Source organism: Dissoconium aciculare (assembly GCF_010015565.1).
Source record: "Dissoconium aciculare CBS 342.82 unplaced genomic scaffold K489scaffold_5, whole genome shotgun sequence".
Classification (NCBI taxonomy): Eukaryota; Fungi; Ascomycota; class Dothideomycetes; order Mycosphaerellales; family Dissoconiaceae; genus Dissoconium; species Dissoconium aciculare.
Genome location: NW_022984955.1, coordinates 1,706,559 through 1,724,920, shown reverse-complemented (window position 1 = coordinate 1,724,920; position 18,362 = coordinate 1,706,559). Strand labels below are relative to the sequence as shown.

At 55.8% G+C, this 18,362-nt stretch overlaps 5 protein-coding genes across 5 annotated transcripts; 2 read left to right on the top strand and 3 right to left on the bottom strand.

The window, feature by feature from the left end:
* Positions 1-948: 948 nt before the first annotated feature.
* Positions 949-5,231, bottom strand: K489DRAFT_318418 (RNB-domain-containing protein; the record flags this gene model as incomplete). Its single annotated transcript, XM_033601319.1, has 3 exons — positions 949-988; positions 1,057-5,065; positions 5,132-5,231. The coding sequence occupies 3 exons, from the start codon at positions 5,229-5,231 to the stop codon at positions 949-951; spliced, it is 4,149 nt and encodes a 1,382-aa protein (XP_033460919.1).
* Positions 5,232-10,159: 4,928 nt separating this feature from the next.
* Positions 10,160-11,055, bottom strand: K489DRAFT_210279 (uncharacterized protein). The gene has a single exon (XM_033599647.1). The coding sequence runs from the start codon at positions 11,007-11,009 to the stop codon at positions 10,506-10,508; it is 504 nt and encodes a 167-aa protein (XP_033460918.1). The 5' UTR covers positions 11,010-11,055; the 3' UTR covers positions 10,160-10,505.
* Positions 11,056-12,396: 1,341 nt separating this feature from the next.
* Positions 12,397-13,538, top strand: K489DRAFT_210261 (uncharacterized protein). The gene has a single exon (XM_033599646.1). The coding sequence runs from the start codon at positions 12,593-12,595 to the stop codon at positions 13,118-13,120; it is 528 nt and encodes a 175-aa protein (XP_033460917.1). The 5' UTR covers positions 12,397-12,592; the 3' UTR covers positions 13,121-13,538.
* Positions 13,539-14,607: 1,069 nt separating this feature from the next.
* On the bottom strand, positions 14,608-15,812 carry K489DRAFT_388528 (ubiquitinyl hydrolase; the record flags this gene model as incomplete). The annotated part of the gene is made up of 3 exons (XM_033606422.1): positions 14,608-15,192; positions 15,266-15,634; positions 15,777-15,812. 3 exons carry the CDS (start codon positions 15,810-15,812, stop codon positions 14,608-14,610), a joined length of 990 nt encoding a protein of 329 aa, XP_033460916.1.
* Positions 15,813-16,729: 917 nt separating this feature from the next.
* K489DRAFT_379883 (uncharacterized protein) lies at positions 16,730-17,927 on the top strand. The gene is made up of 2 exons (XM_033604756.1): positions 16,730-17,716; positions 17,806-17,927. Exons 1-2 carry the CDS (start codon positions 16,983-16,985, stop codon positions 17,834-17,836), a joined length of 765 nt encoding a protein of 254 aa, XP_033460915.1. The 5' UTR covers positions 16,730-16,982; the 3' UTR covers positions 17,837-17,927.
* The last annotated feature ends 435 nt before the right edge of the window (positions 17,928-18,362 follow it).

Here is an 18,362-nt window from a genome sequence, read left to right as displayed (position 1 = left end):
CGCCTCGTCCCGGTTTTGACTGTGACTTCCTTCTGTTCACGCGCGATCCCAGGAGTCCAACTACAGAACCGCTCATGAAACGTCGAGAGAATGGAAGGAGGGTCATCGCAATCAATCATGAATGAATAGCTACAACAGCAGTAGCAGTAGCCGCAAAGATCTGAATACGAAAAGAGCTGCGAACGACGATCGACGCAAGGACTTTTCAAGAGCTGAGGTGTTCACACATCGGTAATCATGTCCTCGAAGAATTGCGAATGACAAACGATGATTATGATGATGATGATGATGATGATGATGACAAATCTCTCTCTGCTATCGATGGAAATCTCTTTTCCCCAAATGATGCATACAACGAAACAAACCAACCCCTCCAAAGGGGGGGTCCTTCTGTCCTCTCTCGTTCTGATCTCACAGGATAAACAATCACCAACCATCAGCCTTGGGACCGGACCACCCGCTGGACATTCGATGGGGACGTGACAATTGCCACACATTTGGTGTTGATCAAAGAGCGGCTTTTGCCAAGCTTTACGACGACTTGCCTTGGATAGAGGGCCTTTCTGCCTTGGGACGACGGTGATCTTGCGAAAGGAGGGTGATGCGGGGAAACAGTGGGGAGAGAGAGAGTGAGAGATGGCAGTTGAACTACTCATCAGAGGGTAGGATACGAAGTGGGAAACTGGGACGGGGAATGATGGAGATTTCCGGGTCCTGACACTCGTGGGGGGCGGTGCAGTGATCCGAGCTAAGAGGATGCTGTTGGATAAAGAAATATTTTGTGATAGATGTTCTGCATAAAAACGTTTCGGGATTTACATTAAAGATGGAGTTTTGGGAAGAGTTCTCTCATGGCAGATGATTGACAGTTTGAGCTGCTGAGTAGAATTTCCCCCCGACAGGTTTCCAAGAGTATAGGTGCCGGGGAGACGGGTGCGAACTGTCGGCTCACAGGGCGAAGGGGTTGAGAGAACGGATGGTCAGGCATCTGTGATCAAAGTCAGTCTCGAACTCGATGAAAGCGCTGTGTGTCCTCGGAGAGGGTTCAAAACTTACGGAGGGCTCTTTGTCAGGTCAGTCCTCAACAGGACTGGCACGCGGGTCATCTCCTTGACGTCCTGGATGTAGTTGCCATTCTGCTCGCGAAGGGTGAAAAGCCCAAGGTATTTCTCCTTGTTGGTGAGCTTGGCCTCGGGGATGGACCCTTGAGCGGTAGCTTTGTTTTGTGCGTCGGCCCGCGAAGGCGACGAGTTGAAGGTGGCACGGTCGGCGTCGAGGGCAACGCCAGCAGTGTTATCGGTGATCTCGGAGGCATTGTCGTCGTCTTCGTCATCGTCATCAAACAAGGCGTCCACATCGTTGGTATCGATCGAGCCAGTGTTCATGGCCTTTCGCTCGGCTTCCTGGCTTTCCTTCTGCTTGGCCGCAACCTCTCTGGCGACAGTGCTGTGAGTAGGGCGGTGACCCTTGACCTGCGGGCGTTCATCCTCGGGGACAAATGCCGAGGACGGCACGCCCTTCTCCCAGTAGAGCTCGAGGAGGCGAGTGTTCTTGTCGAATTCGGCCTTCTTGAGCGGAAGCTGATCACAGTGGACGCGCTTCTCGAAACCATATTCCGGGATCAGAACATCAAACGCCGACTCATACACGCAGACGACGATTCCGACAGAGATCAGGTCTCCGCCTTGCTCCTCGCTCAGGCGGTTCATGCGACGGCAAGATTCGATGTGCACGCTCTGTTCCTGGGCGGCGTGTGCGGAGTCCTTCTTTGTGTTACAAGACTCGGCTGTCTTGTTGAGTGACTCGATGTCCTCAACGAAGTCAACAGCACCCTCGGACAGGGCGGTCTCCAATTGACGGTGGACGATGATGTCCGCATAACGACGAGAAGGGTTGGTGAAGTGCGTGTATACCGGCAGGTTGAGAGCGTAGTGGCCCAAGCCCGGGTCGGGCAATTTCCCTGGCACGATGTACTTGGCGCGTCCCATGGCTTTCACCACTAGGGTCTCCATACCCTTGCGGATGTCTGCGTCCTCAATGCGGAACAAGCTGTTCTGAAGTGCGGAAGAGCTCGAGATATCCATCTCGTAACCAATGTTGTTCATGCGCTCGGCAAAGAGCTGCAGACGACGTGGGTTGGGCGCTGTCTGACGGCGCAGGAATGCACGGTCTCCCAGAGCAGTGGCAATCTTTTGGGCGACAAAAGCGTTGGTCAAATGGCTCAACTCCTCGATCATCTCGTGCGACGGGCTGGAATCGAAGATGTTGTGCTCTACGGGAACATTCTCATCATCGAGCTGGTAGAAGAGGCGAAGCGGTGGCATCTCCGCCTCGTCGCCACCGAACCGAGCCTGTCGGAAGCGTTGCGTGATGGCGTGGAGCATCAAGATTTGCTTGGCCCGATCAGCGTGGGCCGAGGACGACGAAGTGCCGTTGATAATAGCATCGACCTCGTCGTAGACCAACTTTCCAGAGCTCTTGATGATGGCTTTGCCAATCCAGGTCTTGTCCTCAAGGACACGGCCGGTGGAAGAGTCAACTTGGAAGACAACTGACACAGTGTAGCGCTCCTCGCCCGGGCTGAGGCAGCAGATGTCGTTGGAAAGCTTGGTGGGCAGCATCTTGACGGTCCTATTCATCAGATACACGCCAGTACCACGCTTCTTTGCCTCGCGATCCACTAGGGAGTTGAACTTGACGAAGTGAGCTACATCGGCAACGTGGATGCCAATCTCCACAATCCCGCCGGACAGTTCCTTGAAGTGAAGGGCATCATCGAGCTCTTTGCTGCCATTGGGATCGATGGTGAAAGTCTGCTCGTCACGGAAATCACGGCGACCGGCCAAGATCGCGTCACCGTTGACTGCAATGTCATTAGCCACAGACCAGTCCTCGTGGCCGACATTCTTGAGGACAGCATCAGAAAAGTCGTCTGGGCCGAAGTTGTTGTCGCGAAGCAGAGCATCGGTCTCCACCTTGAGATCGCCGGCATCGCCCAGCTGCTCGCAGAGTGTACCGAATGGGTGCAAGCTAGTGATGGGCCAGCGCTTGATCATGGCAACAAAGATCTTGTTGGCGTAATCTTGGTGGCGCTCGACGAAATCCCGGGGTGCTTGTTCAGTAGGGATGGCAATCAGAGGTACGCGCTTGTCGGTGGGTTTGAACCAGACGATCTTCGGTCGGTCCTGTTGGCGCTCATGGTGCTGGCGACCATGGGTGCCTTCTCGTGCTTGACGCTCAGCTTCTTGCTTCTCCTTCGTCGCTTGGCTGCTGGGACGAAGCAAGCCGAGGCTGCCAGAGAACATCTGGCCCGCTACGCGCTCAATCACCGCAACGATGTGGCCGGCGTATAACGGCTTCTGCTCATCGTTGATCTCGTCCTCTTCCATGAGTAAGAGACTCTGTCCTTCGACCTCGACATCGTCATTCTTCTTTTGAGTCGGGCGTTGCTTCAAGCTGCCCCGGCGGCGAATGCCTCCTTCTTGAGCAGCCGAGGCGCTCTCGGGTTGAGTCGTAGCATCGTTGACGGCCGTAAAGCCTCCACCTCGCTGGTCGGAGACGTCCTTGCGCTTCTTCTTCTCTTCTTTTTCGCGCTTTTGACCCCAAACTTCGTCGACGTCGAGCAATTCCACGGCGACGAAATCACCTTCGAGGGCTCGGTTGCGGTCTTTGCTGCCGCAAATGAAAATGTCCGCATCGAGGTCGGTAGTCGTGACATACGCGTCACTGCGGTTCTTCTTGTTCACGCGCAGGATGCCGGCCACAAGTTGTCCATCGCCCAGGAGCGCTGGCAAGGTGGCTTGCGGCAGGTAGGGCGTGAACAGAGTCTTGCGCTGCTGCTGTTGTTGCTGCTGAGGCTGCTGCATTCCCATTTGCGGTTGGATCAGATTTGGGAAAGGTATACCAGCTTGCTGGTAAGCCTGGAGCTGGGCCATCTGCAAGGCGTTAAGAGGCTGGTTGCCGAACATGCCAGGCTGTTGCAGGACCACTTGACCCTGTGGCAGCTGCACAAGCTGTGGCTGTTGTTGGTAAGGGAAACCTGCCAGAGTGCTGACAGATTGGCTCGCCATGGAGCCGCGAGCACGGTGACCGGGTTGGAAAGGCTGGCTGCCGATGTTCTGGTTCATTTGCTGAAAAGGAGCCTGCTGTTCATTGCTCCCGGCTGCCTGCGGGTTGGGGTTGCGCCAGTTACTCTCGAAGTTGCGGGATTGGCTGCGGCCGTGGCTGCCACGGCGCGAGAGATCGGTCTGGTTAGGTGCAACGAGACCTTCAGTGATGGATTGCACTTGCGGGAATTGAAAGCCAGTGGGTCCGCCTCGGCCGCTTGCACCCATGCCACGCGCGCCACCCACCGCCATACTCTGGCTGCGGCCATGTCCGCGACCTTGTCCCAGACCGCCTCGAGCTGCACCAAACGACGAAGATGATGCAGCGGCCTCTGCGCTGGCAGGACTCTCCGATCGACCATAAGGTGAGGTCCCAGCGACTGGAGCTCCGCCGGCCGGGAAGACAAAGTTACTAGTCTTGCGCTTTGCTTCGGCGAGCTCAGCTGCCTTCTTCGCCTCCGGCAAAGCAAGCGAATGTCGACGGTTGTGTCCGGCACCAGGAGGGCCGCCACCTCTTCCACGGCCGGGAGCACTGTTCTCGCTTTTGTTCGAACCAAAGTTTCCAAAGTCGGAGCCGAAAGCGGAGCCCGATGCACCTGAAGATGGGGCGGGTGGAGGTCCCATGCTGGATCCGCCCATGCCCGGCAGGGCTGACTGGTTACGACGGTGCTGGTTCATGGGCTGGGCCATACCACCCGTCATGGGGATTTGCAAATGTTGCGGGTGGCCCAGCTGTTGCTGCTGCTGCTGCTGTTGCTGGGAGAAGTGTTGAAAAGACGCGAGGCTGTTGGGGCTGATGCTGAGGTTTTGCATCTGAGCTTGGAGCTGTTGGTGCTGTCCAGGCAATTGCTGTTGCTGAGGAATCATGCCCATGCTAACATATTGTTGGTGGGTGGCAGCGATCTGCTGCTGTTGTTGTTGTAGGGCTTCAATCTGCTGCGCGAGCGCTAGTTGTTCCACTACCAGGGAGTTAGCTGTTGATGCGCTCGGATCGAGATGCTTCTGCGTGGATACATGTCACTTACTCATCAAGGGGGTCATCTCAGATGGGCTGCGTCGGTGAGCGATGTGAATCCGGCGTCCACCCGGACCCTGAGGACCGGTCTGTCCCTGGTGAGGATCCATCCTGAGCGCGGTACGATAAAGCTACTGGTGGTGCAGTGTATGATTTTGCCCGTGTGTCGGCCGATCTGCTAATCCAAAGGTGTGTATTTTTTTCGGGTGACGTCTAGTTAGACGAATGGCTGCAGGAGCGCGGAAAGGTGACAACAGCGTTGTGTTGGAAGTGTTCGAAGTTATGCTTGAATACTGGGTGGGTCCCAAGAGGTAGAAGGTGTACGTCGCTGTCGATGAAGTTCGAGGCCAACACGTTGGACTGCTTGCGAAGGGAGCTGTGGTGTTTGTAGTGATTGGCGGTTCTGGAATGACAAGGATCGAGGACTGACAGGCAGGGCCAGCGTGAGTCTCGGCAGAGAAGGTGGTGATGGCGAGGCTTTCCCCCTGTGTTGGACAAGGCAAGAGTGATGGTGAGACCTGATGAGGCAGCAGGCGACGGATTTACCAAGGATCGACGGATTTCAGGGAAGTCATGAAGTCGTATGTGATTGACACCGGGAGTAAGTGTCAACGTATGATGTATGTAGTCGGTTGGTTGGTAGAAGAGAGCGTCGGTGCGTGCGTGTGCAGTGCTGTGGTGAGCGTGCGTATGCTGGACTGGACTGTGGACTGTGGACTGTGGATGATGAAGCAGAGCAGGCAAGTGTGGTGGTGTTGGTGGTGGTGTGTGCGAGAGGACCGATAATGTGGAGAGGGGCGAGCAACGGTTTCCAGCCAAGCCAGGACAGCAGCACAGAGGAGGCAACCGGCCTAGCTTGCTGGAGGTAATGACACTACAGTTCATGCTACCACAGCTAACAACTACAGTACCAGCTCCTCCTACCGCTATGGCTACTGCAAAATACCCGGGTAGGTGTTCTCTACATACTACAAGACATAATGACTACCTAGTCCACGGCTGCTGCTGCTGATGGAATGATAATATGGCAGCAATAACCGCATCTCGATGACCTATGATCGACCGCTTGAGAGACGGCACAGATGTTCACCTCCTGAATGAAGTCTGGACCACCACCGTGACTGTATGCAGGTGGTGATGACGTTGATGATCATAAATGGCATCGAACTGTCTATGAGTATGATAACTACCCGTGGATGCCAACGAAGCTCTCACAGTCGGGACGGATTATCTGCAACGGCCTCAGGGTCATTGATGCAGTAGATAACAAATTATAGAAAACCATCATTGCTCACATCCAACGGTTACCATGCTCAATGGCTGCGGGTGTGCTATGACGAGCATCAATAGGGAGGAGACACGATGCCAGACATGTGTGCAATTCTGCATATACACCCTGGTATGGACACGGCAGAGATGACCACGATGCCCCAGGTCATCATGTTGCTATGGTGCTACTGCTTTCGACGACGGCCTGGAACAGAGATTACTGGGAACCTTGGGGGAAAGAGGAGTGGGGAATTCGGTCTGTCGGGTACATGTTCCCATGTACACGGGCGATGATCATCATTGTGGAGCACAAACGCGGCAATCTTGCCTCTCTGGGGATGTCGCGAAGGCGCCACCAGGGCTGTTTCTGTCCGCGCGGTGAAATGAAACGACGAGAATGAGCACGCGACATTCTGCATTGCGACGGATTCGGATCTTGCTCTCCTACGCCTGTTGTCCCGTGGCTCTCGTTGGGTGCAACTACTAAATGATGATATATCAGCGGATGCTATTAGCTGTCACTCGTCAGACCCATTCACACTCCTGAAGTAGTGTGCGGAGGCCAGCTCTGGCCCCGTCATATCTTCAAAACGGGTGCAGTCCTTCTCAGATGAGCCCCAGAAGTCGAACGAACAAGACGACGCATGTTGAAAGCTTTAAAGCCCACGGACAGGCTCATCGACGGTTGCCTCTTTATACAGAATACTGTATTAACTCGGCACGAATAGGCGCGAATCGAATCGTCAGAGGGGCTCTATTTATACATACAGAGTATGCACTTGATCTGTCATCTTATGCATGACTTCAAGCCGCAATGAAGAGGCGCACGCGCGCAAGCTGAAGGTGGACGACAGATCGAAGGTATCACGTGACCTTCTCTGCACAATCCCGACTCCCACCTCAACTCATGTGCCTGCGAGAAAAGAGGAGCAGAACAGTCATCTACCGTCTTGATCACTCCCGTCACCATGTGTCGCGAGAAAGAGCTAGAGGGACAAATTGAGAGAACCAATCTCACGCGAAATTCGATCTGCATGTCCGCCAGCCGCGGATGTCAACTTCACGGTTCACACCCCTTCTTCACGACTCTTCACCCGTTCGTAGACCGTAGACAATTACAGTCGACCGCGAAGCTCACATCATGGCCATGCAAACCTTATCCGAGAATCTAGCCTGTAGGAGTTGAGTACTCGATGCCTTTGTATCCACTCAATGCCGTTCATTCGATCAACCCCAAGGCAAACCCTATGCTGACCCTAACGGACGGATTCTCCAAACATAGAACACCTGCACACAACGATCATCGCTAAGGTGGGTCTCTCAGATCCCAAGCAATCTATCCAATGACATTGGCGAAATTGACTACCAAATCCGCCAGCGTGATGTAACAGCATCGCGGTTCGAAGACATGATCGGAAGGCGCAAATTGGAAGAAACCCGCGCGTGGAGCGGGCGACGTCCTGGAGGGATCCATCGAATGCGTCATTGCTGCTTTCCGAGCAAGCACGCCAGCACCACAGCGATGGACGGATGGCCATATGCCCGTCCATATATGACAAGCGCCGTGAAGGCCGTCATCTCCATGGCGCAGATATCGATAACACCATCGTCGTCATCGTATGTGGGAAAGCTGGGCCACGGAATCCTGCCTCGACGGTGCCTTGATTTACCTTGACATGACCACACACATTCTCACCGACGACACATGTGATGCCTCTCGCGCGAATCGCCAATTGCGGCAAGGCAAGACTCGCTTATCGAATTCCAAGGTGTGATGTGAGTGTAGGTGTACCGAATTGTTGGGCGATGCGGGTTTTCTGCCACCTCGCCTGGATTCGTCCATATCCCATCGCGTATTTCAAAAAGTCGAATCTGCAATGCATCGGGAACTATAGCATCAGGCGCGCCGCTTGTCGAAAGGAAAGAAAATGGAAACAGAAACCCGAGCCGTCAGCGGCGCTGGCAGGCGTGTCTCGCTCAGTAGATGTAGACGCCCGTCTAGCACTGATGGCCGAGGCGATGGGGGGAGGCACAACGTGGCAGATCTCGTTGAACGCCCCATATATGCCAGCCATTCCCATGTGCGCCGGACCCAAGTCACTGCCTGTTGCATGTGTGCACATATGTACATACGGTCAATGGACGCCTCGCTCAAAGACCGAACAAGACGCATATGTATCACCGACACGTTGAGACGCTAGAATCATGAAATCCTCCCCCATGTGCATGTGCTCGGAGGATTTCACCTGCAGAGACGCACTACATATCCCGTCATTCCAGAACATTACCCCCCAACCGCCGCCTGGTCGTACGGGCACACACACAGAGAGAGAGATAGACAGGTCCGCGGTTCTCAGCAGCTAGCACCGCCAGATCGCGAAAAATGCCGGAAGATGCTAGCGAATGTCCGCGCGTGCGCGCGCGCGCGCGAGAGGGAGCCCAAAGGCGCGAGATGAGGGGAGCGGGTCACGCAAGGAAAAAAGAGCAATATCAGAAGCGCGATGGAGGTGCAATTCGGGCTCACCATGGACGAAGAAGACGTCCGACTTTGGAGATGGATGTATATTTATGCTGGCTCTCGTCGACGAGAATGACGGAGGGGGTTTTCCGTTGTATCATTTTCTGTCTTGATTCGATGTTTTCTTCTATTGTTGTGTGTGATGAATGAATGAATGAATGAATGGATTATGGACTACGCTGCAAAGAAGGTCTGGTCGCGCGCGCGAGACACAGTCACCTACCGAGGCTGTCTGAGAGAGAGAGAGAAAGGCGAGAGGTGAGGTCCATCTTCGCAGGTAGTGCGTGCGCATCTGCACTGGAGGATTCCGCCCGCAGATGGAGGAGGGGGGGGTGTATGTCATCATCCTCGTGTGTACTGTATGTGTATGCAGCAGACAAGCGAACCTTGGAAGGGACGAACACACACACAAACACACCGTCACCGCTGTATCGACATATGGGCAGGTTTGGCTCTAGGGGAAGAAACAGACATGGACGAATGAACGACATTTTATTTCTTCCTTCTGACGAAAGAAGGTTCCAAGGGTTTGTTTCCTCCCTGGGATGATGGACATGGTTCGATTTATCCTTCTTCCTCTTCTTCTCATCATTTTCTCGCCGCTACTGCAGGGTGGAGCCGCGCGAACACATGGGCAAGCGAGGAAGGGAGACGTTTTTGATTGTAGTTCTCCGCTATTGATTATTCCTGCCGCGGCATGGAAGGTGGTTCTTTTGGCGACCAGGAGAAGGATCATGATCGCGGAAGACCATGTGAGTGCGTTGCAAGGAAGGACCGGGCTAGAGAGCGCTGCTGATGGAACCATCACAAGTCAGACGAACACCACTGCATCAGCAATGATTCCACGTTTCAGCACGATTTCAAATTGGGTCTCTGTCATTGAATGTTCTCGCATTGCACCCTGACGACCTCTTGAACAATGATAATGATAACAATAAGCGTGACGACCAGTACTCTGTCGTGATTTCTGAAAAAAAGTATTTGGATTTTCCGTTGTTCCATTAGCAGCGGCGAGTTGTGAGCATGGGCCACAAAAATGCGGGAAATCAAGCTTTTGCTCTCTCCTGCCGGGGCGCAACGGTCGTGCAAAAAGACGTGAATCTGCGGGAAATAATTCCCTTTCGTCTGGGACAAACAAGCAATGTCCAAGTGTGAATGATGGGCGAGCACGGGCGGTCGGGGGGTTGGGATGATGGCGATAGACTCGGAATTGGGTACCGCACGTGTGGTGAGACGGAGGGAGAGACGATCGGAATCTAGACCACGCTCCAGCTGGAGTCCGTCATGTCCAGGTCAGTGCTGACCGGGCTCAGGTCTCTCGCTTGGATGGCATTTTCGGTGTCGGGGATATAGCACACAGAATCACGATAACGCACTGCGGGAGTGTGGACTGTATGGTGATTGTGTGGTCACCCACATCCCTCCTCTTCCCCACGATTTGACGACCCTGGAGTCCGCAGGAAAGTTACCGCGGACATTTTTGAAGATTGTCCGTGTCAGCACCAGTGTGTTGCACTATCCACACCCATCCCTCAACAGCGGAGGAGGAGGAAGATGAGGAGGAGGTGGAGGCGTGCACGCTACAAACCCTGTAGTTTCACGCCACTTCTGTCTCGTAGACTTTCAGATCCAGTGATGGTGATGATGATGATGCGGGGCGGTCAAGATGGTGGCCGCCGCTGTGGCATCTCCCATCGCTACCCTTCGCCTCGAGGCTGGCTCCAAATCTGTCATCACCTCTGGCTCTTTTGCTTTCTTTTTTTTTGGTTGGGTGCACTCGTCGCATCGTATCTGAGGCGCCGGAAACCTGGGATAGGCGTGGTGTGGGATGGAGTGAAGTGGCGTGCTCCGGCGCTTCGATGAGACATGAATCAACGTGGTCTAGGAGTTCGCTCTCCGCTCGCGACCGGCGACGACGTTGAATATTGGACGTGGAATGGTCGTTGATGGGATCCCTCAACCGGACGTTCCGATGACTCCGATAATGGATGAATCGGAGAGCAAGGAAATGGAGCTGAAGTCGGAGCTGTACCTGGTATGCTGTGAGAGCTGCGAGCAAAGCTTCTGGTTGACGACTGGTTTCGGTCCGTCTCGTGTTCATCACCTGCAAGGGACCAGGAACCAGGCACGAACTCCCTCCTTCTCACCACTCACTTACCAAATGACTGCTATATACTAGGTACAGTAGTAGTAGTAGTAGTGTGCCCAGTTTCACAGCATCTTACAATTCTAAGCGGCGGGGACAGTAGTTGTAGCAGCAGCAGCAGTAGTAGTGTGTCCAGTGGATTGACAGTCCAGTAGTATATACTGTATGTACACTATCATGGCATTCTCACCTTTCTGCTACTTTCATACCCTCCCTCCGAGGTCGATGATAGCAAGTCCTCAGGCTCGCCAGATAATGTTTCATCGTAACCGACTGTTATATCGTCCTGATGTCGTGCTTATCGCCATGGATTGTCGTGGTCCTTCCGGATTCGGACGATCGACGCTGTTGTTGTTCCTCCGCCATGTCGCCCAACTCTTTCCAGGTACAGTAAATGCTGTCCTGGAGTGACATGCTGGACGTACCCGCCTATCGCGGGCATCCACAATAGGTATACTCAGTACTTGAAAACTACAGCCTGCCTTTATCTGTGCTGTACATGCAGGATGGGTGTCGCGGATGCCACGCGTCGACGCAGGACTCGCCTGCTTCGTCCGTCCACAATTGGGCTCAAGTTGTCCTGTCTACGCATGTCGGACGCCACTCCAGCCGCTGATGAGTCCGAGAGACTCCCTGGCGCTGGCCAGAGCTGACGACGATGACGACCATGATGAGGTGATTTGGATCGAGTCGATGTCTCTCAGGAAGCTTGTGAAGCCGCGCTGATCTCCGTCGGAATACTGTACACACTCCACACACTATACACGCTATACACGCTATACACACTACACACACGACAGTGACAACGTTCATTATGACAAACGCACGAAATCGTGACGGGACAACCGTGCGGGAAACTCCATGTCGGTCCAGACAATGGCTCCGAGCGTGCAACCTTGTCCCTTTTCGGAGAGACTCTTTTGCACGACTCCGCTTGCGTTGGACGCATTCAGTCTGGCGTCTTCTCCGCACTGGCCATGGAAGATATTGCTTAGCATCTTTAGTCGCTTTTGGAAAATCCGGGCAGACGCTATGGCCAGCTTCCTTCTCCGGGGTCGAGGTGGAGTGGAGGGCGGCGTGCCCGAGGTGTCTCACAATGAAACGGACCGGGGAACGGAGGACGATGGCGGAGGAATGGCAGATCATGCAGCAGCAGCAGCAGTGGCAGTAGTGACGGGCGCGAGAAGAAGGACATTCAGCCTTGGACGGTCAATGGCGACGGCATGTCAACCGATCGACAGTGTGGAATGAGCCTCCTCTAGGTTTTTAGCGACGTCGACGACGTGCGGACGACACAGCTCAAGCAGAGCTACTGCTATAGGAGGACAGGCAGGACGGAGGGAAAGATCAGCATTCCCAAGCTGAGCGACCACCGACGATCGTGGTTCAAGGAATCCAGGAACACAGCCGATCACAGATCAAAATCCAGGCACGCGCTGCAACACGACGGCGGGAGGACGGCGGCATATGCGGCCTGCCCATAGTCGGTCGACATTCCCACCAATGCGGCCCCGATCGCCGCATTGACTCTCCAGGGCATGCCTTATCTCGCCCTCTTCAGCGCAGTGACGCTTCATCCCTCCCGTCCACCCCATCGTCGAATGCACCTCCGCTTTGCCCACAGGCGGGTGGCGTCCTCATGGCGTTCCAGCCATGCGTCGGTCCTCCAGTTTAGCTCGATGTCCCTCGAATGCGACTGGGCGATGCCGAGGTGCGTCGAAGATGTTCGAACGTGTTGCGCTACAGCACCCCAGTGGATCTCTCTCACACGAACGGAAATATTGCCTCCCATCGCGAAAAGTGATATAAGAGTCCACATCTGCATTCCAGATCGATCCCTTCTCTCCTTCCCGTCAGAGTTCCCAGACAAGCAACACTTCAATCTCAAGCAACTCCCAACCGACACTTCTCCCTTTCTTCCAACCTCAACCTCCAAAAACTCCCACCGACCGTCAACATGTACGTCAAGTCCGTCATCGTCGCCGCCCTCGCGGCCTTCACCGTCAGCGTCGCCGCCGCCCCCGAGGCCGAGCCCGACTTCCCGATCACCATCCCGGGCTTCTTGACCTTCACCATCCCCTTCCCCACCTTCCCGGCCCCGACCAAGAAGACCACCACCACCACCGCCAAGACCACCGCCGTCCCGACCACCAAGACCACCGCGGCCCCGACCACCGTCAAGACCACCCCTGCCGCCTCGACCCCGGTCAAGACCACCCTCGCCACCGTCACCTCCAAGGTCTCGGCCTCGGCCTCCAAACCCGTCGCCTCGGCCTCCTCCAAGCTCCGCCGCCGCCTGTAGATCGTTTCGGGTTGTCCCTTACCCTCGTCATGAACGAGGAGAGGGGAGCCTGACCTGATCCGAGCGCGCCTTCTGCTTTTTGTTCTTTTCTCCCTCACAACATCATCGACCCTTGGCTCTTCGATCCCCCCGATCCTCGGACCGCACGGCCGTCCTCCGATCACCGAAGCGCAATCCTCGCGCCTCCCGCGCCCCGGCACGAACGAGCCGCGACTTGGGGAATCAGTGCTCGTGACACCTCCTCCTCACGAGCGCGGCGCCTCTCTCTCTCTCCCTCGCTCTCGTCTCCGCCCCGACATCACGCCTCGCCTAAACGGGGTGAGTCGCGATCTCCGAAGCGCAGCAGAACCCGCCCTTCCCCTCGGACTCCGCGAACGGAAGCCAGGTCCCCACGGGACTCGGGGCCGTCGCGGGAAAATGGGGGTTTCCCCAACGTCGGGAAACGACGCATGGGTTTCCCCTTTTTCCGAGACGAATTTTCTTCTTCCTCTTCTCTGCTGGGACACGTCCCGACTGCGACGATCATGAAAACGCTGATGTGGATGTGGTACTTCCCCACACCCATATGGATTATATATGTGAACAATGAAATGAACAACACTCAAAAAACCTCACACGTGGAATGCGAAGTGATCTTCTTCGTTTCGACGGGATCTTTCTCTCTCTCTCTCTCTCTATGTATATCTCGGTGATGTGACGCCGTCTTCCACACCTCCTGTGTTGTCATTGTCGTAGGGTAGCCGCCGGTTCGGGTCTCGACCGGGTGGAGAGGGACGAGAATGTCGGACGGGCCGTGCCATTCGCCTTGGGGGATCGAAGTCGAGGGATTCCACAGAAACAAAACCAACAGATATGGAAATTCGACACGCGGAGTGCGAAATGTCCTCGGACGAGAAGGAGGAGGGTCATCGACCGACGACCCGTCGACGCTCGATGGTTTCTGCCGCTGTCGTTTCGTCCACCCGCTGTCTACCCCCTCGACTCTTCGCGATTCGGTTCGGGCTTCGTTCATTCGTTCGTGCGTTCGTTGCGGGGAAAGGGGGCGTACGGGCTCTTTCGAGGATTTCCCCCTTTTTTCTGGTTCAATTGAGAGATACGTGACGATGACGATGACGATGTTGTTGTTGTTGTGTCAAGTCGCACAAACCAGCGGAGAAAACAAAAGAAAAAGAAAAGACAGATCATCTCGGCCCATCCGGGGCTCCGCCCGTCGAATCGTTGGAGAAACCGCCCGGCGCACCATCATCCTCGTCACGAGAGGTCCATCTCGTCTCCCGCGCGGCCCTTCTGCCGGCTCTCCTCGACCCGCCTCGCCGTCGCCGCCTTGGCCGCTTCGACCCACTCCTCGTGCGCGCCCGCCCGTCGCGCTTTGTCCGCCGTGACGCCTTTCATGAGCTCGCCGATGAAGCCGACGAAGTTGTGGCGGCGCAGCGCGTTCTCCCACCGCCACTCGCGGCGCTTGCGCTCCTCGCGCGCCAGGCCCTCGGCGTCGCCCGCGTCGCGCGCCCGCCGCCGCAGGTCCTCGCAGATGGCCAGCAGGTTGAACCGGATCTCGGTCGCGGGGTAGCGCGCGATGCGCTTCTGCAGCACGGGCACCACGCTGTCGGCGAAGATCTCGGCGGGGCAGGCGCCGGCGTCGCCGTGTCGGATCGGCGCGGGCTGCAGCCCGTCGAGCTCGTACAGGGTGCTGTTGATGCTGGTGTAGGCGATGAAGTGGTAGACGTCGTCGTCGGCCGTCGCGAGGCGGGTCTCGTCGGAGACGAACGGCGAGGATCGCGCGAAGCTGTTGTGGGTCTCGCGGATCAGGTCGGAGTTGGAGAGGGCCTCGCCACGGATCTGGACATGGTCAGTGATCGGTTGGCATCTGTGCGAGGCATCCACGGAGGGTCACGAGTAGGGGTCCACATGCCTCGGAAGGGAACGCAGATGTGAATTCCTTGAATTCGCGCAGGTTGGGACCGATGTCGACACCTCCTTCATCCTGAGGGCCATCCTTGTTCAGCAGGACTGCGAGGAGCGCTTGTGTGCCGCATGCGTTCTGGATGGTCTGGGCAGCGAACCAGACCGGTCCATCACCATCCTGTGACGGTTCCAGGGCAGCATAATCGAATTCTCCGTCCAGAGGCGCATCCCGGGGCGTCTCGTCTGAAGGATACTTGAACAGGAAAATCACGCCGAGCGGGTTGAGTTCTTGCAGGGACTCGGGGTCCAGGGAGATGAGCTCGTCGAACTGAACATTCTTGACGCCGAGGGACTCGATGAGATATGTGAAGACGCCCTGAAGATTGAAGAAGGGTGATCAGTCATGGTTGGGACAGAAAGGAGGATGTAGGTGGTAATGGTAATGGTAACGGTGGTGGTAATGGTAATGGTAACGGTGGTGGTGGTGGTATGGTGGTGATGGTGGGAGGCAGACCTACGGCATCAGACTCGATCGTGTTCCAGCCGCCCGACATGATGGATGCCACGACGACCTTTGCGGGATTGGACGACGGCCGGAGTTGGGCGTGTTGATGAGACTCTTAGAGGGGATTGATGACAACCAATGGACAATAATGCTGATCGGGTGTGTGGTAGCTGGTTGCGATGTGATTCCTAAGCGCACGTGCATGCCAGGTTGAGGTCGATGTCTCTCGTTGATAATACTGCCCGGGTGGAATTCCAAGTCACCACGTGTGTGTGTGTGCGTGTGTGCGTGTGTGCCAGGGACCTGACGGTGGAGGAGACGATGATGGGTGATCCCGGGGCCCGCGTGTTAGTCCAGGACAAGACAAAACAGGACAGGACAGGACAGGACAGGACAGGACAGGACAGTAGAGTAGAGCAGTATCCCAGGGATCTCTCTCCGACTCCGCGTGTTCGTTCGGCACTGACTACAGTAATAATAATCCAAGCTCACCAAACGAAACTCACCAAACAAAACTGCCCGTCACCGTCACCGTCCACCGCCACCAGGGAAATGGAAAATACGCGCTTTGCACGGGTGGTCTGTGAGATGAGCCACAGTACGTCATGATTACTAAACCAGCAGCTTTCTTCCATCTTTCTATCTATGCGACTCTGATGTGACTATACAGGTATATGTGTCTCATTTCGATTTGCATACCGATGCACAACACTGTGGATCCATCGTGAATGGACAGCATTATGTTAATCACATCAGATACATAAATCTGCATAACGAGAATGACATGAAAATTGTGCATGGCATGTATTGTGAGTATTGTGAGTGGTTGTGAGCATATCGATGGATGATGGATGATGGATGATGCGGTGTCTGTCGCATGCGGGAAAAGTAGCGCGGGTTGCCAACAATGAGAACCGGTTTGTTTGAGTCTGAGGCTGATGCTGAGCGCTCTCGTCGCTTTCGTCATTTCTGGCTGTGCGTGCGTGGGAGTGAGCCCCAGCTGTAGCTACTTCCTGGCTGCAGCTCTTCCGTCTCTTCCTGCTTCCGCCAGCCTTATCCATCCCGTGGTGACATACTTTTTGGTACTGCTCCGCTCTGCTCCTCCTCCTCGAGTACATTAATCTCTCAAATCCATCACCACCACTGATCCTCCCACAGACCTGCATCCCCCTCTCTCCATCACCCACCTTCCTCAATCTCGCTCATCCAACCCGACACAATGTCTTACGCCGACGCAGCTGCCAGCGGCCCGGCCCAGTCCGACGCCGACAAGGTGCCCGCGCCTGTGCCCGAGATCGCCCACGACGACAGCGACGTCCACTCCATCGACTCCCTGAACGACTCCCTCCACATCGTCGGCGGCGTCAACTCCATCCCCAGCTACGCCGACCAGCAGCGCGCCGAGGAGGAGGCCGCCGAGGCCCGCCGCGCCGTCGAGAAGACCGCCAACAAGGTCGGCCGCGAGGCGCAAGACTTCAAGGACCGCGCCGAGAGCTCCGCCAAGCAGCTCGGCAAGGACGCCGACCGGAACCTCTCCCAGGCCGCCGACAAGGCCGACAGGAACCTCTCCCAGGCCAAGGACAAGGCCGAGAAGGACATCTCCCAGGCCAAGGACGTCGCCGGCGAGAAATACGCCGAGGCCAAGGACGTCGCCAGCGAGAAGTACTCCCAGGCCAAGGACGTCGCCAGCAAGGAGTACTCCAAGGCGAAGAAGGAGCTGGGCGCCGGCGCCGACAAGGCCGAGGAGAAGGCCAAGAAGGCGGAGCAGTGGGCGGACAAGAACAAGGGCAACCCGGTCGTCGTGGGCAACGCCGTCGCCATCAGCGTGCTGGCCGGCTTCCTCGGCGTCGGCGCCTACCGCCTGCACAAGGCCGACGCTCTGACCTGGAAGGTCGCCGGCACCTGGGCCGGCGTGGTCGGGCTGTTCGCCGTCGGCGACTACTTCGTCTCGCAGTAAGTTTTTTGACGTCCCCAAACGAGGGGATTGGAGATTCCCGGAGCACGAGCCGCCCAGACGCTGACGTGATTGAAATCCCTCGCAGATACTTCTTCAAGCGATACCCTCCCAAATAGATGACGGAGCTCACCTTTTTTCATGTTTGGCCCGGCTGGACCTTGAGCCCCCCTCCCTCCCTCCCTCCCTCCACTCCCCCCTCTCTCCCCCATACACCAACTTCATCACATCGATCACGTCCGGAACAACGAAGGCGACGCCAGATGAGTCACGAAGGAAAAAGGAAAAAAAAAAACTTGCCAGAACAGTTTTTTTAAATTTAATTTGGCGCGACAAGAGCGCATGATTTCGACACGGGGGGATGGGGAGGATCTGACGCCGGCTCATTTTGTCTCTGTAAAATTAAAACGAGGAAACAGAAAATATCATTTGACTAATGTGCAACATCTCTCCCGGAGAGCCCCCAAAACAGCACGTGTCCGTATGTTGATGGAACCTCCCACATCCGCCCCGTGTGTGCACGAAGCCGTGCAGATCGTGTATATCATCAGGCATGAGATATCCCTCGCCGACGGGACTTCCCCATTCCTGCTCTCTCACCACATTTCTATCACGCACCGAAAAAGCTCCCTCGATGACTGCTCG